This window comes from Herpailurus yagouaroundi, unplaced genomic scaffold, assembly GCF_014898765.1.
Source record: "Herpailurus yagouaroundi ecotype Mexico unplaced genomic scaffold, PumYag 206, whole genome shotgun sequence".
NCBI lineage: Eukaryota > Metazoa > Chordata > Mammalia > Carnivora > Felidae > Herpailurus > Herpailurus yagouaroundi.
In genome coordinates this window covers 3,703,190-3,731,038 of record NW_024412437.1, presented here as the reverse complement: position 1 = coordinate 3,731,038, position 27,849 = coordinate 3,703,190, and the positions used below count along the sequence as shown (strand labels likewise).

The following is a 27,849-nucleotide window of genomic DNA, read 5'->3' as shown; positions in this document are numbered from 1 at the left end:
TATATATATATATATATATATATATATATATATAGTTCCAGATCCCTCTCAGTGCATTTACATGTGCATGCATGTGCCCGCGTGCATGTGCGCGCACACCCACGCACACACACGTGCACACACACACACACCATGAATGCTTTCTAAATTCATCCCTGTATTAAAGCATCAGAAAGTTAAAGAACCCAGAAGCAACATATTAGGGCTCCATTTGGTTAGGTCTCCACAAAATGCCAAAGTATATCTCAATATGATGACTTCACTTGATTGAGGGTCAAAATAAGAAGTGGTCGGTTAGCATTTTACATAAAATAATTGCCAAAGATCTTGTCCCTTATTACTTATTCCTTTCAGTCCGGAAAAAAAAAAATCAACTATGATAATTTCCTTCTAAAATCTGGTGCCATAAGGGATCTTTGGGGCTGATGAAAACGTTCTAAACTTGAGTCACGGTGATGGTGGCACAAACTGTAAATTTACTAAAAGCCACTTTCAGCACTGCTTAAAATGAGGAAATTCTATGCTGTGATAATTACACATCAATAAAACTGTTTAAAACCATACTGGTGCCAGGGAAAGATTACGTCTTCTGAAGAATTTGTTTGTGTCCTCTGATAAGGCTATGGCAAACAAAATGCGAAGGGCTCATACATGTATGTAACACACAGTGTTCTAAATGCTTCTTATTAATGCTTCCAAACCTCTCAGCAACCTTAGGAGGAAAATATTATTCTCATTTTACAGATGTAAAGACTACAGCACATGGAAGTTAAGCACCACACACAAGATCACACAGCTGTTCATCTGAGCAGGAATTTGGACCTAGGACAGTCGGGTCCAGAGCCCATCTCTTAACCTACAATAAACTCAAATGCCTCCTAAAACCACCTGAAAGAGTTCAGGTCAGGGCAAATTTAGAATTTAAATACAGAAATAATTTTATTGCTGGTACAATAATATCTTCCTTTTTCTACATGTTTATGTTATATTTTAGTTTTAATTATATGTTAATATTTGTTTATACTATAAAGGTCATTTCAGTCTGTTTTAAAAATAGACATTTTACTTGTCTTATAATAAGCTCACTCTGTATTATAAACCCATTACATACTATTATTATAAATACATGAACTATTTACTTGCTGAAATAAACTCTACTAGAAGTTATTATTATTTACTTTTCCTATATCCATTCATTATTTAAACGATATAATCCTGAAAGCATTTCAAATCCATAAGCTGTCTACAATTGGCACTACAAAAAATCAGTAGCATTCTAAAGAGTTCTGGATAGAAATTCCAAAATAAATACGACTTTTGTATTTAAGTTCCTAACATTGTTTTTCCTCCGAAAAGAAAAGTTGGGTAGCTTTAGAGACATCCTATCAGACTGGCCTCCAGAAGAAAATAACACTGATATTCATTCTGCACGCATGAACAGAGGAAAACATTACACAAAGGATAACCGTGATGCGCTCCGAACATTTGAGTTAATGGTAACCAGTAAAGGGAAGCCAGCGAAGCAGTAAGACCCTTAGGAGCTGCTCAAACAACTGAGCTTTAAAAAGATGCCATGGGCGTAGGAGGTTAAGCAGACTGATTCTGGACTTCCTATAAATTACCAGCCTGAACTCTTGAAATGGTGCCTGAAACATTTCTTGTTTGTTTGTTTTTTCTTTCTATTTTTCTATTTCCATTATAAAAAAAACACATTCTATTTTTACAAACAGGGCCGCAATCCCAACAATAGCTTAACAGCAGGCAAAATAATTATTTTCTACTAAGCAAATAAAATAAGATCAATAATATCTGAGGTTATTGAGTAAAGCAGGAAAACCACACCCAACTTCCGGAACATCACACAGCAGTCTCTGTGAACAGTGCCCTCCGTGGTGCGGGCACTGATACGTAGTGTACCATACTAATATACTAACAAATGATGTAGTATGCAGTACAAAACCTGTGCAGCTGTATACGGTGGCCACAGCAGAGACCATGCCTGCTTTGATCAGCACTTTATATGCTTAGTACCAACAAAATTCCTAGGACACAATATATGTTAGGAGGAATCAATAAATTAATTTGATTCAAATCAGATATAAGGCATTGAATGGCTACAGGAGAAGTATAAACAAAGCACGTAATGCCCTCAGGAGTTCTGCATTCTTCACATAAAAGTACATTTGAGAGAGACAGCACGAGTGGAGGAAGGGCAGAGAGAGAGAGAGGGAGAGAGAGAATCCCAAGAAGGCTCCGTGCTGCCAGCCCAGAGCCCAATGCAAGGCTCAAACTCACAAAGCTGCAAGATCATGACCTGAGCCAAAACCAAGAGTCACAGATATTTTAAAACCTATACCTCAAATTCTGTATGAAACTTCAAACGTAGAAGGCACAACTTCCTACATGTTTCAATTTTCACATCACTCACCCTGATAGTCAAAATACTAGTATATATGCTTTATATGAAAGAACGAACTTGTGATATTTAAGTAACATAAATTTCGTAAGAACAACGTCTGTTTCAAAAACAGGTGTAGCTATAGAATGGCGCAAGAGAAGACCTGACCCAATAGAAAGGCGTATCACGATCTTGCGTAAAAAGATTTAACATTAAAAGATGTCAATTCTTCCTCTGTTGAGCTATACATATTTGACAACATTAACAAAAAGACTAATGGGACTGATGTTTTTTTCTTTTTGTAACTAGACAGCTAACTGTAAAGCTCAAGTGGAAACATATAAATAAGAAAGAAAAAGATTGTAAAAAAAGGACCACCGTGGCAGAATAAGAGGTCCTACCAGACATTAAATGTTATTTTTAAACTGCAGTAATTAAAAGAACATGAGGCTGGTGGAAGCCTATCTAGAACTCTGGAGCGGAACAAAAAATCTAGAAACACATCCAATGATAAAGGCCCTGGGGTAGAACTCAAATGAGGGAAAGACTAGGTTATTAAATAAATGATCTTGAGTTAAGTAAGTAACCACTGGACAAACAACAAAAACAACAGGATCCCTACCTCACAGCCAACACTGGACACATTCCAAATGGATCACAGATTTAAAGGTTAAAATCAAACCATACAGGTACCAGACGACACATGGAAGAACGGGCATCAGTACCGAACCGGTTACACAGATTATATCAAATGCATAAATTAGATGGGGAAGCAGCTCTTTATGTCCTTACAGGAAATAATCTCTAATGAATACTGATGAGTCAGAATGACAAAAAGAAGGAAGATGAGGATATATGTAGAGTTCAAGAGGAAAGACAATGAAAAAGGAGTATTTACGCTTGCATATGAAAGGCTACACAAAAACTGGCAACATGGCTGCTTCCGGAAAGGGAAAATACACAGCTAGAAGGCTTAAATGGGAGGGGGGCTTTTCCCCGTATGCTCTTTTTTTTTTCTTTTTTTCTTTTTTATCTTTCAGATTTTAAACCATGGTACTCTATGATCTAGCTTCAGAACGATTATTTAAAAATTGTAAGGGTACAATTAGCCACTGTTTCACTTTTCCTTATAGTGTTTTTGTTTACAGCAAATTCTAAGCAAGAGCAAACTTAGCATCTATTTCTAAATATTTATATATTCAAATATCTTCTAAGTTTGCATTTTATATATTATAAAAATTTGCAAAAAGTCAGATAAGCCCATGTTTCAGGATTATAAAGTAACTGTGATAAAAATTTAAGGAAGGCAACGATTAAAAAGAAAAATAAAGGAATAGCCAGTTTTCATAAGACGTCTCCTTTTAACAAAAATGCATGTTTGTTTCAGTAATGTCAACAGGCCTCTGGGCTGAGAGGTTAAGGCCCAGATCTGAGTTTGTTTCATCCCTCTGTACTTCTTCTTAAAACCCAGTAGAAGTTTAATTCACACACAGTCATGTGTACATATATATGTATACATAACAACTACAACCAAAACAATATGTTTTAGTTAAATAAGGGCTTGCTTCCTGTAGGGTCATTTCTCACCATATCATCTAAAGACCAACATTATCATATGTTCTAGTAAAATCACGACTACGTATTTTCAGTACCAATTAAAAACCAGAAAGCTTTTATATGTACATATTAGTGTGAGGGTAGAAATATTTGTAATGTTTACAATTTGACAATGCAAAAGAGTTAAAATGGATCAGAATAAATCTGTTTCAAGGAAGTTTTGTATTTTACTGCAAAAGAAATGCTTGAGAGTATCAATCAAAAAGAAGACTTACCAATGTTTCATCAAATACTTTAAAACAGACAATGTATACAGTATCTCAGAACCATGCTTTATTATTTTCATAGCACAAAAAACTCAGATATCAAATCTGTTAAAAATATATGAATATTGAAAAGGAATAAACCAAATCTATACTATCTACCTCTCTTGTTTATGGATTTTTAACTTCTCTAAAAATAAAAAAAAATTTTTTTCCATGTTAGTCCTTCAAAGAGCTACACCAAATTATCTTGCTATCTATGGTCATTTTCCATTCATTAGTCTACTATGTTTCCCATATATTTTAATTACTTATCTTTGAAAACAAATGAACACATAGAACTCATACCATTGATAGTTTCAGCTAACTTTCAGTTATTGGAGGATATTAAAATTATTTTCTAGAATAAAAATAAAATAGAAAGCAAAAACTATTTAGGATATGTGTAGAGTAAGAACTCTAAGTAGCGCAGTAATATTAAACTAGTTTTATTTCTGGAAAATAATAACAATAGGCGAATGAGCTTTAAGGAGTCAGCATTTTAAGCGAATGCTGACGGCAAATCAGGGTCCCTCTTCAATAATGAGAGGTTCTCAGGTATCATCTTGAGCTGTTAACTCAAGATTGAGTTGAATACATTTATCATGGGCTCCCACGCATATGAATTCCTATGTATGAACTGCTGTCTCTGCTGGTCTCTACCACACATTCAACACACACAGAAGAAATAAACCCTTAATGAGTAAATGAAAAAATGATGAAATGAATAAACACCACCACATTCAAAAGTGAGATTTTCCACTTTGTGTATATTTATTACAGAAAACATTTTGCTAATAATCAAGGCAAATTTCTAGATCATACATAGCTGTCTTCTGGGAAAAATGGAATTGTCCCTGGACCCCAACTGGGTCTAACACAGTTCTTAGATTCCAAAGCAGTAGCAGTCACTCTCCAGACTATTTTCCTTGGGGAGACAGCCAGCTTGGGCTGTTGACTCTGAAGTTCAGACCACACAACAACTTACTCTGTTCCTTTCATGCCAGAATGCTCGTGCTATCCTAGGTGTTGGACTGTTAAGGTCAGACAGACATTTAGTCAAAACGAAGACATCTCCTGCACAGGGAATGGGAGAAACAGGCCTACGGGGGAGTTTTAGTAAAAATCTAAAATAAAATAGCCTTTTTAACTCCAAGTAAAATTTGGTATTTTGGTATAGACCTTTAAAGCCTTAAACAATGTGACTTGGCTCAGTGAATGGTAATGTTGTATACAGAAAACTACAGAGGTTTCAGGGGGCTTACACTATCTATCAGTGAACATTAAAAGATACTATGCTATTTTACACATAAACTCTCAATATGCCACTGGAAAGATCTTTCTGAATTCCAACTGCACTTATTGTCAACAAGTGAGTATCCAGGACTCTAAGTACTGCCAAAGCCTAACTTGGACTACACAAAATCTTTAAGAACAACAGTATGTCTGGACTTACATCTTCTAGACCTTCTACTTGAGGATACCACAGTCTATAGACATTGTAAGTACCAAACAAATATTTGTTGACGTACTGTTATTCAAAGGGATTTTCTCTTCTTCAGGGATATAAAATGCAAGTCAACAAACCAATGAAAAAAGTATAGAGAAATTACAAAAGAAGAGAGATGAAGTAGAACAAAAGAGAAATGAAAATGGTGATAAACTGAATAGATGAAGAAAGTTATTAATCAACATTTTAGGAGGACAAAATGAATGCAGAATAAAGGAAGGGCATCCCATCCATAAAGAGAGCAAGAATGCCCTAGTTCTGTCCAACTTAGAGCATAAAGCACACTTGTTTAACTTAATGTTTAATGAATATTACAGTTCTCTTCTGACTTTATCTAATTCATACGTAGTGATGTGAACAAATAAGGCATAAGTCCTTGTGTAGATACAAAATTGATACCCCATGACGTCCTAGTACATAAATTATTTTAACATGTTCTATATGGCAACTCAGCTAATACATTTTATTAACAAGGAAATGAGGGAGAGGAAATGGTCATGCAGTCTTCACAGGCAGAATCTGAAACTAAGTTTATTTGATTCTCAGCGTTCTTTTTTGGCCTTTCTAGAAATTGTTTGAAGTTTTGAGGAAGAAGGAAAAATCGAATTAGCTGATTCTCTGAGTTAGCTAGATAAAACGTACTCAAGTAAGCTTCCCTTCTTGAATCTCTTTTTTGGGTCAGGTACCCTGTTCTTATCACTCTGTGATAAAATTGCCAAAGGTCTTGAATATCTTTCCAACCAACCCCAAGGTCCTCTGGGAAGGTACTACACACTACCTGACATATGGTGGAAACTCAGTATTTATTGACTAAATCAATGTTTTCCAGCTAGAAACCGAACGATAAAACCTACTGATAAGAAGGGCCTAATCAACCTAGTAAATGAATGGAGAAGACAAATAAAATCTGATACTTAAATGTGTATATTTAAGTGTTCTATCATGAGACAAAATCTTTTCTAAACAATGCTTGTATAGTAGTCCATTTTCAAATATAACAACTGGAACATTTCATTACCCAAATTTGTCAAAAAAAAAAAAAAAATCTACAGAGGAATTTCTAAATGTCCTAAGACCTCAATCTTCTTTTTTTTCGTTTTAATCTGTTTTCATTTAAGAGGAAGAAAGCATCTAAAACCACTAAGTTCTATTTTCTTACATTCCTATCACTTAAAAACAGATGAACTGATTTTTCATTTAAAAAAAATGTGCTGGCTAGTAATAAAATTCAGAAAATAGAGATTCACGATGGAAAATGGACTCAAACTAAACCACAGCAAGGCTGTTATAAAAAGATGATGTTTAAGTTCTAGTTACTTCATTTGGCCCACGGATTAGAACAAGAGCATTTTTTAATTAAATATATTACAATTTTACTCACTTCAGTGCTTCCTCAAGTTTATGGATTTTCTTTTGAGCTTCTTCTTTCTCTTTACCAAGTTCACTCTCCAGGTCATGAGTCTGCCATGACAAAAACGGTAAAATTTACCAGAAGGCAAGTGCTCAAAGGAGAAACACAAACAATGAAGCAGTAATCTTAAATCTATTTTTAATGTCAAATTAGATTTAGATATTTGAAGATAGAGACTTGGTTAAGCATGTTCGTTTACCGTACAACTATTTCTCTTACTATACTTTCAATACCTCTTTTCTGGTCAAAGTTCGTAACTGTGTGAATCTACCTGTGTGGGGATTTCCTGTAAAATAAACTGACGTGTAAGACCTTCAAAGCGGGAGCAATCACTTTTGAATTTTTTTTAACTTACATATTAGCCCGAGGAAAGGAATCTCACGAGATTCAGGAGAATGTGATACATGACGTGTCTACATTCTGCAAACATATACAGGTTATGATGAAACAGTCCTCCCTTCCACTGCTGGGGATGGTTTGAACAAGCGTCCACTGGGTGTGGGAGGCAATCCCCCCACCATGAGTATCTCTTTCCTAAACGCAGCATCCTTCGAGTTGGGGGAAAGGCAGTGTGAATCATGAGGGCTGGAAATTTCTCTTCACAGAGAAGTCTTCGGGTGCAAATGCACATAAGCATATCCAACAAGGACATTACATGGATCTAGAGGGAAAGGAGACTTTGGGACAGCTGGACAGGAAGGGAGGAGTCAACAGGTAGCCACGGTTCCGCACACAAGGGAGCCTGGCTGGGAGGTGAGAAATCACAAGTCACTTAGTGGGCTGGGAAAACTGGCTGTGTACCTGCTGGCAGCCCAGGTAAGGCTGACAGGGCCACTGGTGGGTACAGGGGCTAGGAGAGGAATGACAGGCAAAAAAACCAACAACACACACACATACACAACACTTCAAACACTGACTCAGTGCTAGCCCAAAATGCCTGTCCTTAGCTATTTGTATCAGTTTGGATGGAGACCTCTCTAAATTCAAAAACCTTTTCCTTTGGGAGTGCCTGGGTGGCTCCAGCTTCGGCTCAGGTCATGATCTCGCGGTTCACGGGTTCGAGCGCTGTGTCGGGCTCTGTGCTGACAGCTCGGAGCCTGGAGCCTGCGTTGGATTCTGTGTCTCCCCGTCTCTCTGCCCCTTCCCTGCTCATACTCTGTCTCTCTCTCTCTCAAAAATAAACAAAAATATTTTTTTAAAGAAACGTTTTCCAGGGGCGCCTGGGTGGCGCAGTCGGTTAAGCGTCCGACTTCAGCCAGGTCACGATCTCGCGGTCCGGGAGTTCGAGCCCCGCGTCGGGCTCTGGGCTGATGGCTCGGAGCCTGGAGCCTGTTTCCGATTCTGTGTCTCCCTCTCTCTCTGCCCCTCCCCCCGTTCATGCTCTGTCTCTCTCTGTCCCAAAAATAAATGAACGTTGAAAAAAAAAATTTAAAAAAAAAGAAACGTTTTCCTTTGATAATTCTCTTACATTTTTCTCCTTTGGTGCTTTGGTAAAATCAATACATAAATAAAATCCATTGTCTGTAGACTCAAAGGAGAGGAGAAAGGACATTTTCCTTGAGTTTTTTCATATTTTGATATTCCATGAGAATATCAAAAAGCTTCTACTGGCTGCTGTGACAACAAGAGGTGAGAAAAAATGGGAAACAGGAACCCACAGGGTGGTGGCAAGGGTAGGCCCTCAGGAGAATGAGGACAGGGGACGCCTCTCCCCCATATTCTAAATAGTAAAGTTAAAATACCTTATAAATACCGACCTCGCTAAAAAGAGCATCTAACCTGCCTTGTAAATTTTTGCCACTGCATTTATTTTACTTTCCATGCGGAAAAAAATTCAATTGTACACAATTTTACCAGGTTCTAGACTGAAATTACTGTCTTTCTTCTATTGGATCCCTGGTCTGTACTGTATTATAGGCTTGGCACATAGTAGGCATGCTAAAATGGAGTAAGTACATAATAAAGCAACAGAAGCAGCAACCCCACACTGATCTGGTCCCTTTAACGTACAGTATGAAAGAGATTAAAGCCCAAAATTAAACCCAGAGATGACCCAGCGTGGACATTTTGGAAACATACATATTCGTATCGGTAAAATCCTTTCTTGAAATAAAATCTTAAGTAAAAATCCAAACATCCACTAACATAAAAACACAAAGAAAAGAAAAGCTGTTTGAGTGGAAGATGTGGAAATGACATTTGGGAAGTTAACGTCTCAGTGTTAATGTTTCTACTGCTGTCACATGTTTCCCTAGGCTTTTTGCTTAAGTTTCCTCGGTTAATTAATTTTAAGTCTCTTACAAATATCACACAGATTGGGCTTTTGACCCAAATTACACATTTTCTTTTACTAGGGGAGATTATTGAGTTTATTGTCATCACTAAAATACTCTTTTTTTTTTTTAAATGCTTGTTTATTTTTGAGAGAGAGAGACAGCATGAGTGGGGGAGGGGCAGGGAGAAGGGGACACAGAATCCAAAGCAGGCTCCAGGTTCTAAGCTGTCAGCACAGAGCCTGACGCAGGGCTCGAACTCACAAACCGCGAGATCATGGCCTGAGCCAAAGTTGGACGCTTAACCAACTGAGCCACTCAGGTGCCCCAATCACGAAAATATTCTTATTTACACATTTTTCTTTAGGCTTTTGGGGTTTTTATGTTCCCTTTTTATATAGCTTTTGTTGTTGTTCCAAAACTCGTCTATGTTCTGATAGATTGACATACATTTTCATTTCACCAGTGACACTACAAAGATATCACAATTATTTTTAACCAATATTTCTAATAGTCAACAAGTGAAAAATTAGCCTCTGTGTCCTATCTTTTTAAGTAACAGCTTAGCACGTTAACTTCTCCTACCCATTCTGTTTTCTTTTAAACCTGGTTGATTTGATCCAGATAACTGTTTTAACATTTTTCTTTATCTACACATCTCTTCTCTGGAGAAATTTTTCCGACATCTGCATTATTTTGTATCATGTACACAAAAAACATTTAAAATTCAACTCTCTTTTAGTTATTTGTGGCATGCACCCCTACTTCCTTTTCATTCTTGAAGTATTTTCTGTTGTTTTGTTTGATGTGATGTTTTGCTTATCCTTAGGTGAATTAAAGTACATCAGCCAGTAAGAATTTATTTTCAAAAAGAATATCTGGGTGATCTATCTCTGAGGCTCTTCACGTCCAAGAAGGTTGGCTGTTGCCCTTGCACTTGAGGGAAAGGGTGTGTATAAGATTATGGAGTCACAACATTTTGGCCTAAAAACAGCATTTGTCACTCTACTGCTTTGAGCCATTCAGATTTGCAACCAGGGAGACTAAACTCCCCTGACCTCGGCCCCCTCTCACCCAGGCCTGGATATTTACAAAACCACTCTCTGCACTGAGGTTCAAATGCTGTTGAAATCGCTTTATTGCTTTTTACCTGATACAGGGTGACTCTTCTAAATCCGTATACAGAGACCTTCAGGAAGGTTCTCTCCTACCTTTCCTTTTGTGCGAATCTATTCTGAGCCCCCCTTCAGGAATATCAATTGTATGCTCATTTCCTGTTTTCTGCTTTCGTATCTACCTCCTGTCTCCAGATGTTTCATTCTTTGCCTTTGCCTTGCAGTCTGCAGGATAATGGTTTGTCTTGATTGACACTTTACAGCATCTGCTCTACCCCGCCCCAGCTCCTACGTGAATCTTGGACCTGCTATCGTGTTTTCAGGGTCTCCACAACCCTTTCCATGACAAGTACCTCCGTTTTCACTGCATCCTTCTCTTTCCTTATGATGTCTCCTCCTCTTTCACAGACATCGTACTTTCCGGGATTCTACTGATGAATTTTTTTGGATGTTTTCTTTTGGAGTAATACCTATCAGAAGAAACTCCATTCTCTGGGTCTTCTGTATTGGCCTCCCTTTGCTCTATGCTGTTCTTCCACAGACCCCATTTTGGCTCTTTTCTCCTACTCATGTGTTAAGGGCGTGTTACCCTTTCGGATTTGAGGCTTGGCCAAGAATGCGGGGGACACAACCTGGCTTCCGTGACACGCCGGCTAGGGCGGTCTTCTTCTCGGGACCGCCACTGCAATCCAGGTCCCGGGAAGTCCCCAGGGCGGTGGACTGGGGATTTCTACCGAGGAGGAGTTTTCTCCACACCTCACAGCCTACTTGTGCGGGACTCTGAAGCCACCTGCTACATGGGGAACTAACAGGGAGCCGCTGGCAGGGTTACTGGTCGGTCAGTGATGTTGTACACATTGGGACTGCACCTCTGCGACGCCCTGCATGCACCACCAGGGGTTTCCCCTGTTCCCTGCTAAGTTTTGTTTTGTTTTGTTATTCTGGGACTCAGAATGCTCTGCATGAAGGTGTCGTTGAGATTTACCCCTTTAAGTGAAAACTTCAAAAAAATTACCCATACTTTGAGGAAAACCTATCTGAAGTGACAGGGTGATCTTGAGAGCAAGCTGTGGAGTCAGACTGCATGGGTTTCTACCTTGCTCCTCCGCAAGTTACTTGACACTCTGTGCCTCCGCTGCATCCCCCCGCCCACCCTGAAAAACAGGGGTTAACGGTAACTATATTTCAAAAATTGTGATGAGTTAGTAAGTGACTCCATGGAAAATAAGTTAATTGTGATGAGTTAATAAACTACTTCCTCTATAGCCCTTAGAACAATTTCAGGAACATAATAATAAATTCTCAGCAAATGTTACCTTCTCACACTGAACACTCTATACATAAAACAGTTTCTTGAAAACCCAAGGTCATTATGAAGACCCAAAGTCACAGTGATGGCCCAGTACAGTAAATCCCTTAGATGGGCTGTCTGCCCTTTCAGAAAATAGCCCCTGAGTTGCTAAGAATTTGAGCTCTTGTAAGTGCTTTTTATCCCTCTCTGTTCAACCTTAACCTTGTCGTCAGGTTTGCAGCTGTGCCTTCCTGACACCAGTCGGTGCGCTAACGTAGGCACCTTGATCTGATTTATTGCCTCTAAACCACCGGAACCACTTCTGAAGCAAAAGTGGGACCATCTGAGGGGGAGAATGAGAGGCTTCCCTCGGAGGTAAAGGTGCATGTGTCAATGCACAGACTTTTGAGCTGAGGGTCCTTAAAGCTAGAAGCTGTTTCTTTCTCATGTATGTCTACATCCCCAGCACAATACCTGGCCCACATAAGATCTGTTTATTTGTCCTTAATTGAATACATTTGTATTGGGTGGTTAACTGCCTTTTTGGACTCTATTTTTAGTTGTTACCTATATTCCAGGTAGATATTTATTTTACCTATATTCTATAGTTTAGTTTTTACCTATATTCCAGGTAAATATATATTTTACCTATATTCTATACCTGTGGTGATAAAGATAATGTTTCTGTCAACCTTTCCTTTTTTATGTACTCTACGCAGTGGAGAATAACCTGATCTTGTAATCCTTTCCCTACTATATATGGCTAATACCAAAAATAAATTTTAATCACTTAAATAATGAAAATACAAACCGGAGAGTCAAAGACACAGCACCTATTCCCCAACATGGGAGTCTGATGTAAATAATTGATTGAACTAGACACAACCACAATTATTGAACATTTACTAAATGCATGTAAACATATGTAAAATATTACGTCTATTTTCCCTGGCAGCCCAAGAATTTAAGTGATCCAAAAAAAGGAGTACTTGTACAAATAAGAAAGAGATTCTGCTCTGCAGAAGGACACAGATACACGGTGGCAGACATCCCAGCACAGGAAGGGGCCACGCACCCACACCGTCTGGCTGATTCCACCCCATCCCCAGCCTCGGCTTCCCCGCGAGAGAAACGCAGGCATCGGGCTGCATGACTTCTCACCACAATACGTTTCACTGTGCCATTTCATTTTTCCCAGACTTCACTCGAGGCACACTGTCCTCTTAAGGAAAACCATGCCAGTAGAAGATGCAAAATACTACACAGTATATTCTGTGTAAAGCTGTGACCATTTTAAATTATTTTAACCTGATTAAAAGAATTATAAGTGAAGGTGAAACACTGGAATATGATTTTGTGATGGTTTCGAGCTCCAGCAGACGCTGTATCTCATCTGTCCCACAGTTACAGCAGAGTAATTATAAGTAGGTATTTTAATTCTCGCACATTTCAGAATATACATGCTTAACATCTGTCTCACAAACCTCTTTAGGTAAACAGTACCATCTTTCACTCTTTGGTGACTGTTTGGAAAACAAGCAATGGGTTATTTGTAGGAGGCAGGTGTTTCCTTGCTAGTAAAATCATTTAGCCCGACCATTTCCTGATTTAACAGATTAGGACACTTCATCAAACAATGACATTTAGTTTTACTACCTATTATTTGTTTGATGTTCAAAGATCTTAAGAGCAGGCAATAGCCGCTAGAGATCAATAAAAACCATTAGATAATATGTGTGTGTGCTTAAATTAGGGACAGCATTTGATGCTGTTTCTCTGACCTCAAAGACAAGTTAGAATCGCTCATGCTGCTTTCTTATTGGCGTGAGGAAATAATGTCACTCAGATGGCATTTCCTCCTCCTGAACAGATATTCAGAACTAAGTTTTCTACCAAAAGTTACTGAACGTGCACACCTGTAACACCGGCTGACCAACAAAAACCCTATACAACCCACTTGGCTATTGAGTCCACAGTCCAGGACTGTGTCAGATTTATGTCAGCTCTTTGTGCAGTCAAGAAGGATATTCCCTGAGGGGGGTACAAGACATCAAATCTTCAAGGACTGAGATCACAGCAGGTTTAATAAAGAAATAAGAACAGATGTCAATTTAAAAGGGGGAGACTGTGAAATTAATTGTAAAACAAAAAGTGACATGCTGAGCAACATTTTCTTCCAGCGCAAATGAAGTCAGAACACATGCAATGTGACCAATTGTGCTTATTTTTCTTTTAAGGATTGCTATTATTTTAAACACTTCTTATTTACATTGAAAACAATTAACGCACTTTAACTACTTACATTATTAAAAAGCTAGGCCAGCTGATACTGTGTGGAAAGGGAAAAAGCTGTAGTTAGGACGCCTACTAAAAAGGACTCAGCTTTGCTCCCCTGTCACTCAGGGAAACACAACAGGAGTGGGTGGGAGGTTACTGGACAGGCGCAAACTGAGCTCGAACGTTGCTTCCTGCGTGTGTCCGCCAGGCAGAGGGGCTGATCCAGAAACCTTAATGTACTTTGTGGCTAACTAGCCAAGAGAAGACAGTGGTAGGAGATGGGCTCTCCAGCTCTAACAGTCCTCAGTAGAACTTAACAGGAGTTTGGGATAGGAATACATTCTTTCAAAATTAGTCAGTGCCTGCCCTTCTCTTTGCCCCCAGCCCCTCCTTCCACCTCATAGGTACCCAGATACTATCTCAGGAGGAGAGCGACCACAGAGCTTAAAGAAGCAGGAGGCCAAGGTGTTCCTTAATGAACAGGAAGCCAGACATCTGCCCAACGAATGAACAATGGACCAACAAGTACACCCAGAGGGTGCGTTATTCAGTGGGGGTGAGGCTTATGATAACGTATGGTCTTCTTTTAGTAAGAAAAATATTTACGAAGCTGCATGCTCAACAGTAAAAAACTAAAAAAATAAGTTCTTTATTTCAATGAAAACAATATTTCCCTCTCTTGTTCAGATACCATTTTGCACACATGAAATATATTTAAGATCTTGCATTGAGGCCGCATTAAAACAGCAGGAGAAAAAACCTTAGCAATAAGAAAATTATAATTAAAAAAAAAATTTTTAAGGTTTATTTTTGAGAAAAAGAGAGAGCACGCGAGCAGGGGTGGGGGAGGGAGGGAGACACAAAATCTGAAGCAGGTTCCAGGCTCTGAGCTGTCAGCACAGAGCCTGATGCGGGACTTGAACTCATGAACTGCGAGATCATGACCTGAGCTGAAGTCAGACACACAACCTACCGAGCCACCCGGGCGCCCCAGAAAATTGTAATTTTAAAGGGCATGTATTCAGGTCAATACATGTCAGTAGAAATATTCACTTTTCCAAATGACAGAAACACTCTTCCTAGATATTAAGCTCCTGGAAGGCAGAATCTATGCTAATCTATCCTTAACCTTCTCCCCCATTCCAATGACACCTTCGACCAATGAAAGTGTTTAATGAATATCTGCTGAGTGACTATATGGATAAGTGAGATGAGGTATACACAGTGTTTTAAGAATGCTGTGCTATAAAACCTGCTTAATTTTAAACTGTATGTATTTAATTATTGAAGGATTAATGTTTTTCTCATTTTCTTTTATATGTATATTTTTACAAGTAGATTAATTTGGCTAATATTGCAACAATAAATAATTCCAAAAGCAGCAATAAAATCTTTGCTATTTAACTGTTCTTTACTATCCAGGTTATACAGCAAACAACAAATTCAAAACTAAAGTTTAAAAGTCACAAACCTAGGGGCACCTGGGTGGCTTGGTCGGTTAAGCTCCAACTCCTGATTTCAGCTCAGGTCACGATCTCACGGTTCACAAGATCATGGGATCGAGCCCTGCATCAGGCTCAGTGCTTACAGTGTGGAGCCTGCTTGAGATTCTCCCCCTCCCTCTCTCTCTGCCCCTCCCTTGTGCGCACACATGCACACACTCTCTCAATAAATAAACAAACATTAAAAAATAAGTCACAAACCTATAGAACCTTGCATTTTATTGCCAAAGGTGTTAATAGTATATCAATAAACCCCCAGTTATTACTGATAACACGGATGCCAGCATATGCAGAATTATTCACTGTTCTAAATAACATGAAACAATTATTCACGAAATTTTTAACTAGTAGACAATTCTTTCATTGTTTTATATTCCTTGGTTAAATATTTAGCATTACCGCACATATGATACAACAGAACACAAACAGCTCCTATCACTTGTATCATATTTTTAAACTGGTAGAAAAAAGTATAATTTCAAAGTGTTATGAGAAGTTAATACCACAATACTCTTCACTCATTAAATATAATATACAAGGGGTGTTTTTACATTGATACAATTAATCGAATTAAAGAAGCTGTTTATAAACATGAAAAATGAAGAAGCAAAATTTGATCACTGGCTAGCTGAAATAAACTTGAGAAATAAATGATTCTTTAAAGTCTAGAATGCATGGCTTTGTAAAAACCAGCCCTCATGCTTGCTGCCTTACAGTGCCCCACAAAACACATTACCTTTTTCTCATAGGTGTGTTTTAAATGACTTTTCTCCATTTGAAACTTATTTTCTTGATCCTGTGAATAATAAATATTTATTTTTATTATAGTTAAAGTTGCTACTGGAGTCAATAAAATTAGTAATCTAAATAAATTCTGGGATGAGCACTGAGTGTTGTATGTAAATGATGAATCAGGGGATTCTATCCCCAAAACCAAGAGGACACTGTACACATTGTATGTTAGCCAACTTGACAATAAATTATATTAGAAATAAATAAACAGACAAACAAACAAACCAAACTACCTGATGACAAACCTTATTGAAGTTTTGCATATTATGACAAGAGCCCTACCTGTCCAATGATGTAAACTACAAATAGAAGTATGAATAGCTTTATGTTAGGGCAGAACAGAAAACCTTAGTTATCTGAAGATGTTAACTACTCTCACAAGGACCTACTTTAGAGTGGAAGAGAAACTTTCTGGCCCTTATTGTTAGGAGATTACTTAAAAGCAACCAACTGACTCAATATAGAAATAATACACTTGAAATTATATCAGATGCCAGTCTGGCATTTCTTGACCATGAGGGCAAAGGAAGGATCTAGAAGATGTGAAGAAGAAAGAGAAATTATGAAGACTGGTTGAGAGGAATTTAAAGGGAGGAGATTATTCTAAAATAATAATGTATTTAAATAAGGCTTATTTTTTGAATGAATCAAAAAAGATTATTCCAATTAAAATTATTGTTCTTTATTCTCTATATCCCACTAGCATCTTCTTTTGTTAAAATAAATAAGATGGAAAATGTTACAACGTAACAAAAGAAAAAATGGCTAGTTCCATGTCTGAGGGATTCTTTTAAATCAACTCTTACTTATACATATAATCAAGACAAGGAAAGGTGAGATTTAGCCACTGCTCTGTATAAAAATAAGGACTCACCCTTAGCTGTTGCTTTCTTTGAAGTTCTGATTCCTGGAGCTGCTGTTTTAATTGACAGATGTTCTGTTCTAGTTCTTTAATCATACCAGATGCCTAAAAGAATTTTAAGAATAATGAAAACCAGTACCATCCTAGAACTTCTGGTTGAATAAATGTATCTTTTTTCCCCTCCGATTAAAGGTTTAATCAGAATTAAAATAATCTATAAATCTGAATGAAAAATATGTTTTCAAAAAAGCTTAAAAATCTTTTAAAGTAAAAATATAAACTAAATTCTGCACAGTATTTAAAGTTATGAAAATACAATACTGATAAAGATAACAGGCTGACAGAAGACATTCTAAATTTTAATTTTAAAATGAAATCCACTGGAATACTTAATTCATAACATAGCAAGTAACTGATTGCCTGAGAATTGTAGCTATAGAATTCTCTTCAGTATCAGACACAAAAGTGTGTGGCTGCTAGTAAGGGTTCTTGCAGATGTATGTGATGACAGGAAAACTAAAGCATGACCCAGATTTCCAAATAATAATAATAATAATAATAATAATGTACATCGTTCTCTAAAAACGTATTATTAACACAACTGAGCATTTCTTCTTGTATTTTTATATGTTCTCTCCTTTAAAAACTTTGGTATTAGAAAGGGTTAACTCATAGCAAAATTTAGTTTATTAAATATTTATATCATGCTCTGTATTAGACATTTAGCATTTTCAGCATTTTATAATTTTTTTTAATGCTTATTTAATTTTCATAAGTGGGGGGGACAGAGTGCGAGCAAGGGAGGGGCAGAGAGACTGAGACACAGAATCCGAAGCAGGCTCCAAGCTCTGAGCTGTCAGCACAGAGCCCGACGCGGGGCTCGAACTCACAAACCCCGAGATCATGACCCGAGCCAAAGTTGGATGCTTAACCAACTGAGCCACACAGGTACCCCAGCATTTTCCATTTTAAATACCAATAAAAATCCTTACAAGTTTCAGTTATTCCAAGAATAAAGCAAAAAAGAGACTAATTTCAAATGACAAATAGTTAGCTTCCCACATGGCTAATCTACACCTCTAAGCTGAGTAAAGTAAGTAACTACTTTGTACGACTGTATCTACAGCATCTAATACCTTAGAAGCTGAAAGAGCATGTTCCTTTTTCAGAAGGTTTATATCAGCATCATATTTGGTTTGTAATAGTTTCATGTTTTGTTCATAATCATTCACAAGGTGATCTTTCTCTTTATGTAGTGAGTTGCGCCTAAAAGCAATAAGAGAGTAAAATATACTTCCAATACGTTTAGAATCAACCTCTAAAATGAAAATTTTTAGTGAACCAAACTCAAATGCATTATCTTTTTTTTAAACACTTTTTTAAGTTTACTTATTTATTTTGAAAGAGAGAGAGAGCAAGCAAGCAGGGGAGAGGCAGAGAGAGAGGGAGAGAGAGAATCCCAAGCAGGCTCCGCACTGTCAGCACAGAGCCCGATGCAGGGTTTGAACTCACAAACTGTGAGATCATGACCTGAGCTGAAACCAAGAGTTGGACACAACCAATTGAGCCACCCCAGTGCTCCCATTATCTTTCAACACATCAAACAAGTATCCTACTTACATTTTTACCAACTTCTTAAATATTATACTTCTTATATTAAGTGGGACTTTTAAAATTAATAAATGGCAGTCTCTGTGCTGGAAACCTCCCGAGGTTAAATGTGTAATTAACTCTGGCAAATAATTTTTAGAGTCAATATCAGTATTTTACAGCCACACTTGATAGATATCTGACTTCAGACGATACCTTGCCTTTACTTCTTGTAATTCATTACATGCTATCTGGTAAATTCTCTCAAGTTCCAATCTTTCTTGAATTAATTTCTGTCTCTGTAAATTACTGTTCTCTGCTTCTCCAGTCAGCTGCTGGACACGGGACTCCAGTTCCTTGACCATCTGGTTCTGAAATAATAAGTCATTGTTAAGAAAGCCCCTGACTGACTTTATAACACTTCTGTATCATTAAGTAGCCTGAAGAAAATATACACCCCATTACAGATAGCAACACAATATTCTTACTAATAAAAATTAAACCAACCTCTAAATTAACAAAATCTTTAAAAAGAAAAACAATGCTTTCTCCCATAGGAGTAAGATCATCATGTTTATATGCTTTTAGCTATTCATTTGTTCAATGAATATTTACTGAATGTGGTATGATTCCAGGATCTATGGACAAACCAGTAAATACGAGAGATGAAGTCCTTATCCTTACAAAATCCTTATCCTTCATGTAACTCAATAACTTGTTAGGTAAGTACTTGGCAACATTCTTTACTCTTCATTTGAAGTTTTAGAAACTTATTAAAATTATAAAGGCAATGTAATAATATTTTTAAAAAGAAACTTTAAATTTTAATTTTTAAAATTTTAAAGTATGTGATACACATGTCATCAATCAGTGTATAAAAGTATTTTATTACACAGTTGCAGTATTAGTGAAAAAATATTTCATTTGTTTCAGATTTTTATTTACTTACCATTTTGCCAAAAGCACTGCTTTTCCAGGAGTCTTCAAAATCATCACATAATTAAATCATTTCCCTACTACTTGATGCCTAAGTCATTTTGAATTTCTCACCTTTATAAAACTAGATCAAGGTTATTTATGACTAGGGACTTTATCTAAAATTAGGGTAGGCAGGCATTAACTGAAGGGACAATTGATTTTCATTTTAAAAATTAACCTTCCAGTAAGTGTGAGCAATTAGAAAAGGTTAGGATGATATTCCAATTAGTTCTTTTATACTCATCCTGAGATAAACATTCAAAATAAAGTTGAAACATTAAATAATAGTACAACCCCAACACTGTTTATTCGTTCCATCCTTTCTTCATTATAATACAAATTTAGATACATAATTTAAATTTTGGAAACAATAGGTTCTAAATTTGAGAAATGAAAACAACTACAACTAACGTAAAAACATGGTATGAAGATATGGTATACAGAAAATACATACAATTCCTAGCTCAGAGCCTGACACATATCAGATGCTCAGATTTCTTCTCCATGGATCCTATTCATTCTGCCTCTTTATTAATGATCCCTCTGCTTTGGGAATTCCTTTCAGAAGATCATTTTCCAATGTATATTCTATTTCCTTGTTTCCTAAATATCGATTGACTGGAAGAAACAAAGAAAAGAATACATCCTTGGCTTTCCAGTTTTAAATGGTAGCATAAAAATGATTTTTATTCCTTCTTCTCTTGGAAATTACCAAAAAGAGACAAGATATACTAGAAACGGAAATGAAACCCTGTCTTAGTAAACCCTAAGAGAGAAAAACTTCTCTCTCTGGCTATGAAGGAGTAGGTTGCAATAACAGATCACACTTGCACAGAGAACAAGTGAAAAAACCAAAAGACACCAAGAAAAAAGCAATTTGAAGGCATTCGAGAACTTCCAAGGCAGCTGGGATTTAAGGGGGCCAGAGACAGAAACCATAGAGAGACCAGTCAACATTCTGTAAGCTGCAGCATTCCTGAGGTTGAGGCATGGCAATTAGAGCAGGCCTAGGCAGCCAGGACTTGAAGAATCAAGATCCCTGAGAGAAAAGGTTCACAGAAGAAGGGACTCCACACAGGAAGTTTTCTCCTCGAGGAATTTGCCAAATTTCTAACATTTACAGGACAGATGCCCATGAGACCAAGGGAAAAGATTCTGAAAAGCAGACTAGACTTTTCAGCAATATCACTGAGGAGTGAAAAAACTGTAGATTATTCAAGGAGGAAGGCCCCTGGTAACGTCAGAGACTTTCACTTGAAACTGTGTAGAAGGCCACACTAGGAGTTGGGGTGAATCAAGAGGTAGACCAAGGACTGCAACCCTGCCTTGAGCCATTTTGGTCACTGAATGGATCAAGGAAAGTTGTCTCCACACAAGATCCTTCTTGGAGGTTAGGGTGGTCCCTCTCTGGAAGAAGATAACATCATCCAGATCATTTATTATCATTCATACACAATGTCTAGCATTCGATCAGAAAACACAAGGCATGGCAGTGCCTGGGTAGCTCAGTAGGTTAAGTGTCCGGCTTCGGCTCAGGTCATGATCTCACAGCTCGTGAGTTCTAGCCCCAGGCCAGGCTCTGCGCTGACAGCTCAGAGCCTGGAGCCTGCTTCAGATTCTGTGTCTCCCTCTCTCTCTCTGCCCCTCCCCAACTCATGCTCTGTGTCTCACTCTCTCTTAAAAATAAATAGACATTAAAAAACTTAACAGAAGAAAATATAAGGCATGTCAAAAGTTAGAATCAAGAGGATAAAAACCAGAAATCAACATGCAGATGGCCCTGATACTGAAATTTAAAAATCTATGATGAATTTGTTACATGACTCAAAATATATAAGGAAGGTCTGCTAAATGAAATGATGATCAAATATAAATGCAAGAATACTCCAAGAAAGGATGACCCAAGGCTGGAGATCTTAGAAAATATCATCAGAACATAGTTATCCAAAGTAAGTGGATAATCTGTTGCTTGGTTCAACAATAGCATACGCACAGGTTGTGACGATAGCATCTCTGAGCCCAATCTGGCATGAAGAATAAGCAGGAAAGTCAGGGCTCTGTGAAAAATCACATACACCCGTATTCACAGGAAGCAAATTAGGACCGAGGTCAATTCAGGAAAAGAACAACAGCATAAGAAGTCTTACAGTGCCGGGGTGCCTGGATGGCGCAGTCGGTTAAGCGTCCGACTTCAGCCAGGTCACGATCTCGCGGTCCGTGAGTTCGAGCCCCGCGTCAGGCTCTGGGCTGATGGCTCAGAGCCTGGAGCCTGTTTCCGATTCTGTGTCTCCCTCTCTCTCTGCCCCTCCCCCGTTCATGCTCTGTCTCTCTCTGTCCCAAAAATAAATAAACATTGAAAAAAAAAAATTAAAAAAAAAAAAGAAGTCTTACAGTGCCTGTAGAATAATAAATGCCAATAGATGCACCCATATATACCTCTGCACAGAAAGACAGTTATTCATTTTATTATTTTTAATTTATTATTTTATTTTCATCATCTATTTTTAAAGCATTTTCCTAACACTCATGGTGTCTTACACACAAAACAGACACAGAGTAAATAAAATAAATTTATGAGAAAGCATACAGGCGTATATGAAATAGCTTAAGACAATAATATTTACACGACATAAACTTTTTTTTTTAATTTTTTTTTAACGTTTATTTATTTTTGAGACAGAGAGAGACAGAGCATGAACAGGGGAGGGGCAGAGAGAGAGGGAGACACAGAATCTGAAACGGGCTCCAGGCTCCAAGCCATCAGCACAGAGCCCGACGTGGGGCTCGACCTCGCGGACCGTGAGATCATGACCTGAGCCGAAGTCGGATGCTTAACCAACTGAGCCACCCAGGCGCCCTGACGTAATCTTTTTTAAGCTGAATACAAAGAACTAAAGGGATACAAAATAACAGAAGCCTCAAAATGCGGTAAAAAGTTATTCAGGAAAAGAGATGTTGATGTCAGATCATACTTTGCAGGCTGTGACAGGCAGCGTGGAGGGAAATTCGGGGTAGGGAACAACAGGATGAAGGAAGGAACAAATAACTGTATACATAATGACAAACAGATTACCATGTATGCAGAGAATATCCTCCCACATCGTGAACTCAAATGTGGCATTTGGAAGACAAGGCTGGAGTTCCTGAACGGGCATGGCTTATACGAAGAACTTATAATAGGCATTAGATTAGTAATTAAAGTTCTTGATCATGGGTAAATGGGACAAACTGCATTTGTGAGATACAGAACAAGAGGAGACAGGGACAGGGACTAGCAGGTTACCAGAAGGGTCCTGGAATGAGGCAACAATGGCCTGAACTCAAGCGGTAGCTGTGGAAACAGAAGGGAAGAGAGCAGATCCAAGAAATTTTTCAGAGAACTAAACGGTATGATTAAGCGAAATATCAAGTAAAGGAGGTAACATGTGGCAAGAATCATAAATCTTTCAGGTTCAAAATCTAATATGCCAGGAGAAGTATAGCACATTAGGAATTAAAAGAAAGTTTGGCAAAGAATATTACTTTGGTAGGAAATAAAGACGTGATTTTCAACAAATTATGCGTTAGGGTCAGTTATGCAACTGACGGGATGAGAATAAGGGCTAGAAATACAGATGTTGGACCTTTACCCACAGACATTTGAAATCCTATAGGAGCCAAAAATTAGAAAGGGTTGGCAACTCAGCAACTATTTAGAAGCTAAAGTTCGACTCCTGTGGCAAAAAGAGTGACATATTTTATCCTATTTCATAATCGTAGTGAAATATGACAAGATGTACAAATCCTAAGCATACATTTTAACAACTTTACAAATTGAAAACACCCATGAGCCACTGCAAACGTAAACATTACCAGCCACTCTGAAGCCTTATGGCTCATCCTCTCCAGAAAGGCAACCACTACTCTGACTTCCATCAGAAAAAAATTAATCTTGGCTGTTGTTAAACATCCTATGGATGGGGGGCGCCTGGGTGGCGCAGTCGGTTAAGCGTCCGACTTCAACCAGGTCACGATCTCGCGGTCCGTGAGTTCGAGCCCCGCATCGGGCTCTGGGCTGATGGCTCAGAGCCTGGAGCCTGTTTCTGATTCTGTGTCTCCCTCTCTCTCTGCCCCTCCCCCGTTCATGCTCTGTCTCTCTCTGTCCCAAAAATAAATAAAACGTTGAAAAAAAAAATTAAAAAAAAAAAAACATCCTATGGATGGAATCATAGGTTACTCTTTTGGGTCAGGCTTTGTCATGCATATTGTATGTCTGAGAGATTCATCCATGTCATGGGGCACAACAGTAACTAAAACTTTTTCGTTGTTATATATAGTTTTCCTTTGTGTGAATGTACCTAAAATAATTTATCCATTTTACTGATGGGTCGTTTTCAGTGTCTGGCTTTGAAAAATAATATTGCCATGAACACTTTCATAAATATTTTGTGGTACATATATGCACTGATTTATTCTGCTTATACTTCCTGTGGCAAAGTTGCAATTGATTTGAGTCACAACTGATTTGAAAACTATGTCCCTGCAAAACCCTATGAAGTGAATGTTTATAACAGCTCTATTCATCATTGCCAAAAACTGGACATAACCAAGATATCTTTCAATAGACAAGTGGATAAACAAGCTATGGTACATCCATATAATTCAATGTTATTCAGCAATAAAGAAAAATGAGCTTTTAAGCCTCAAAAACACATGAATAACCCTTAAAGGTACAATTGCTTTTTATTTTAATGTTTACTTATTTTTGAGAGAGAGAGAGAGAGAGAGAGAGAGAGAAAATGAATGAGTGGGGGAGGGGTAGAGAACGAGAGAGACACAGAATCTGAAGCAGGCTCCAGGCTCTGAGCTGTCAGCACAGAGCCCGACATGCGGCTCGAACTCACAAACTGTGAGATGACCTGAGCTGAAGTCAGAGGTTTAACCGACTGAGCCACCCAGGTGCCCCAAAGGTACAACAGCTTAATGAAAGAAATCGGTCTGAAAACGATACATACTGTCTGATTCCAATTACATGACATTTTGAAAATGACAAACTATACAAACAGTAAGAAAGATCAGGGGTTGCCAGGGATTTTAGGGAGAGGAGTAGGGACAAACAGAGTGAAGCACAGGTGATTTTTAGAACAGTGAAAATATTATGTACGATACTACAATGATGCATTCGTGAGAAGATACATTTGTCAAAGCACATGGAATTTTAAAGTACGAAGAATGAACCTTATAAAAAATCATTTGGGAATTTGGGGAAATCTCAAGAAGAAATGCAGACTGTGACAAGAGAATCTAGTTACGTTACAAATATATGAAAAAACCTCATCAAAGGGAGGGGGGGAAAGGTGATGGTCTAAGCGATTTTGAAATGAGTGGAGTCTGTAAGACCAAAAGCAAAAAGTAACTGCTCATAAGCACTGTACCCAAAGTTGGTTCCCATAGGGGTACACTCTGAGAGAGGTATACATGCACACTGGAATTGAACAATTAACAACAAGGAGGATGGTGGAAGCCATGCTTCCACTGCTGGATTGAGAATTTACAGGTACACAAGGGGAAGAGGCTAGGATAATCCATGTGGTAATGGATTAGAGTTACAGACATCAGTAAGAAATTATGCTTAGCTTAATAAAGATACAGTTGGGGCGCCTGGGTGGCGCAGTCGGTTAAGCGTCCGACTTCAGCCAGGTCACGATCTCGCGGTCCGTGAGTTCGAGCCCCGCGTTGGGCTCTGGGCTGATGGCTCAGAGCCTGGAGCCTGTTTCCGATTCTGTGTCTCCCTCTCTCTCTGCCCCTCCCCCGTTCATGCTCTGTCTCTCTCTGTCCCAAAAATAAATAAAAACGTTGAAAAAAAATTTTAAAAATATACAGTTGATTACATATAGAAATGTTTATAGAAATGCATATATTCACAGATCAGCACATGCACATATACTCCCTTCCTCTGTCAGATAAAAGGGTATAAAAGAAATGACACCCAGCAGTAATGAGCACACCCAGCACACAGATCATGGTTTCTAATACCTTCTCCATGGAATCCACATTAATGGGGGTATGTCGAAGGGGCACAGGAGCCCACTGAAAGATCTCTCAATGGCCAAAGCTGGAATAATATCAGCAACAAAATAAAATATAGGAATACTGGACTATAACCCAGAGTATAAAATAAATAATATCCACAAGTTCATACTGATACAAATAAATGATTCAATAAATGTATAAATAAGGGAGAAGAGACAAATCTCTCATGCAGAAAAGCTTCAAACAATTTATATAGATATGACACCCTCAAGTAATGAGAACATAACTCCCTACTTGTGAAGCATAAGTAACTTTCTTCCAAAGAGGACAGTACGGAAAGGTGGGAAGTAACTTTATGGTGAAAACCCTCACAAACACTCCCTCAGCCAGGTGATCAAAATTAATATCAAAAGTGGTAGGTCATTAATACCATGTGCCACTGATATGATGCGATGAGAATTAAGTGTACCTGTGGGATCCTACGGCCTCAACCCATAACCCCAGTCTAATCGTGAGAAAAACATGAGACAAAATCCAATAGAGGAGCATCCTACAACATGCCTGCCCCCCATTCCTCAAAACTGTTGAGATCATGAGAAGCAAGTTAAGTCTGAGAAACTGTCACAGCCAAGAGGAAACTAGGGAGAAGTAACAACTAAATGTAATGTGATATCCTGGATAAGAAACAACATTACGTAAAAATTAAGGAAAACTGAATAATCTATGGTCTCTCGTAAATTATGGTGGATCGGTACTGATTCATTTGTAACAAGCAGGCCAAAATCATGGAAGATGTTAGTAAAGGAAATTGGGTGTGGGGCATATGGAAACTGTGGACGACCTTGTCAAATCTTCTGTAAATCTAATACTATTCTAAAAAATAAAGTCTTCCTTTTTTTTAAATGGTTATTTAATTCAAAATGATGAACTAGTGCTATCTGGGGGTCTCTTTATAACTATGAGGCTGGAAGAAGAAATGGTGGCGGTGGCTACAAAATGACAAATTCCAGTGATCTCGGAGAGGACACAGGTTGCCCCATGAATCACCACATGTCCCTACTAACAACAGGTAATCATGGCCAACAGAATATCTCAGGTGTCTGAGGCCCTTTGATACCCTTTACGGTTGGGTCTCTTAACCTTGATCCAGGTCGATGAGCACAATTCACAGTGTCAGGAAACCGGAATGGAAAAGAAAATCTCATCTTAATTTTCACTACCCTGACCTTCCGCATTACCCTTCAACTGAATATAGTCAACAAACCAGGGCAGTATTTAGCAATACCTATGGCTAACAGAAATCACAGATAGTTGTATAGTCCATCATAGTTTTGGATAATCACTAAATACTGTTTATCCTCATTATTACTCACCAGTTACCACAGTTATTAGGCCCACTGCTAAATCTTGATATGTATTCCATTAGTTTGGAAACATACATATATTACTTTATCATGACTTTATTATTACTATTATGATAATAACTGTAACTCAAAAAATTGCCTCTCTCTGTGACCTGTTTTATTAAACGTAAAAATCTTATTCTGAGAAGGACTACGCAGACTTCACAAGGTTGCCAGCAAGATCCGTGATACAGAAAAAGGTAAAGAACTCCCCTAAGAGAGCCTAAAATCTCAATAAAGCCATCCACAGACTTCTCGTGTGTGTCTCAGTGCTGATATGAATCGAGCCTTATATTTTACCACTGTCACTTCCCCAAGCATCTAAGCATTTTGCCATGGTTTTCAGATTTATAAGTTCTAATGTATTGTCTTAAAAATTCAGTGTTTACATGTTTTAATTATGAATCTCACACAAGAAAATCCCCGCCAATACCAAAGAACATAAGTCTAATAATCTATACAAGTGTCTGCTTACAAAAAATGGCATGGAAACAAATCAACAAAAAAAGAAAGAAAGAAAGAAAGAAAGAAAGAAAGAAAGAAAGAAAGAAAGAAAGAAAGAAAGAAAGAAAGAAA

At 38.0% G+C, this 27,849-nt stretch overlaps 1 protein-coding gene across 10 annotated transcripts in view; it reads right to left on the bottom strand.

The window, feature by feature from the left end:
* Window positions 1-27,849, bottom strand: part of CEP112 (centrosomal protein 112) — a 473,818-nt gene that overhangs the window by 346,102 nt on the left and 99,867 nt on the right. For all 10 annotated transcript variants that reach the window (XR_005783756.1, XM_040452171.1, XM_040452174.1 and 7 more), the window contains 5 exons: window positions 19,097-19,251; window positions 18,427-18,556; window positions 17,303-17,395; window positions 16,373-16,432; window positions 7,149-7,228 (listed from right to left, as the gene is read on the bottom strand). Coding sequence is in view for 9 of the 10 variants with exons in the window: in XM_040452171.1 (XP_040308105.1) it covers window positions 7,149-7,228; window positions 16,373-16,432; window positions 17,303-17,395; window positions 18,427-18,556; window positions 19,097-19,251 (518 nt within the window). In the remaining variant the exon portion in view is untranslated. The remainder of the gene's footprint in view (window positions 1-7,148; window positions 7,229-16,372; window positions 16,433-17,302; window positions 17,396-18,426; window positions 18,557-19,096; window positions 19,252-27,849) is intronic.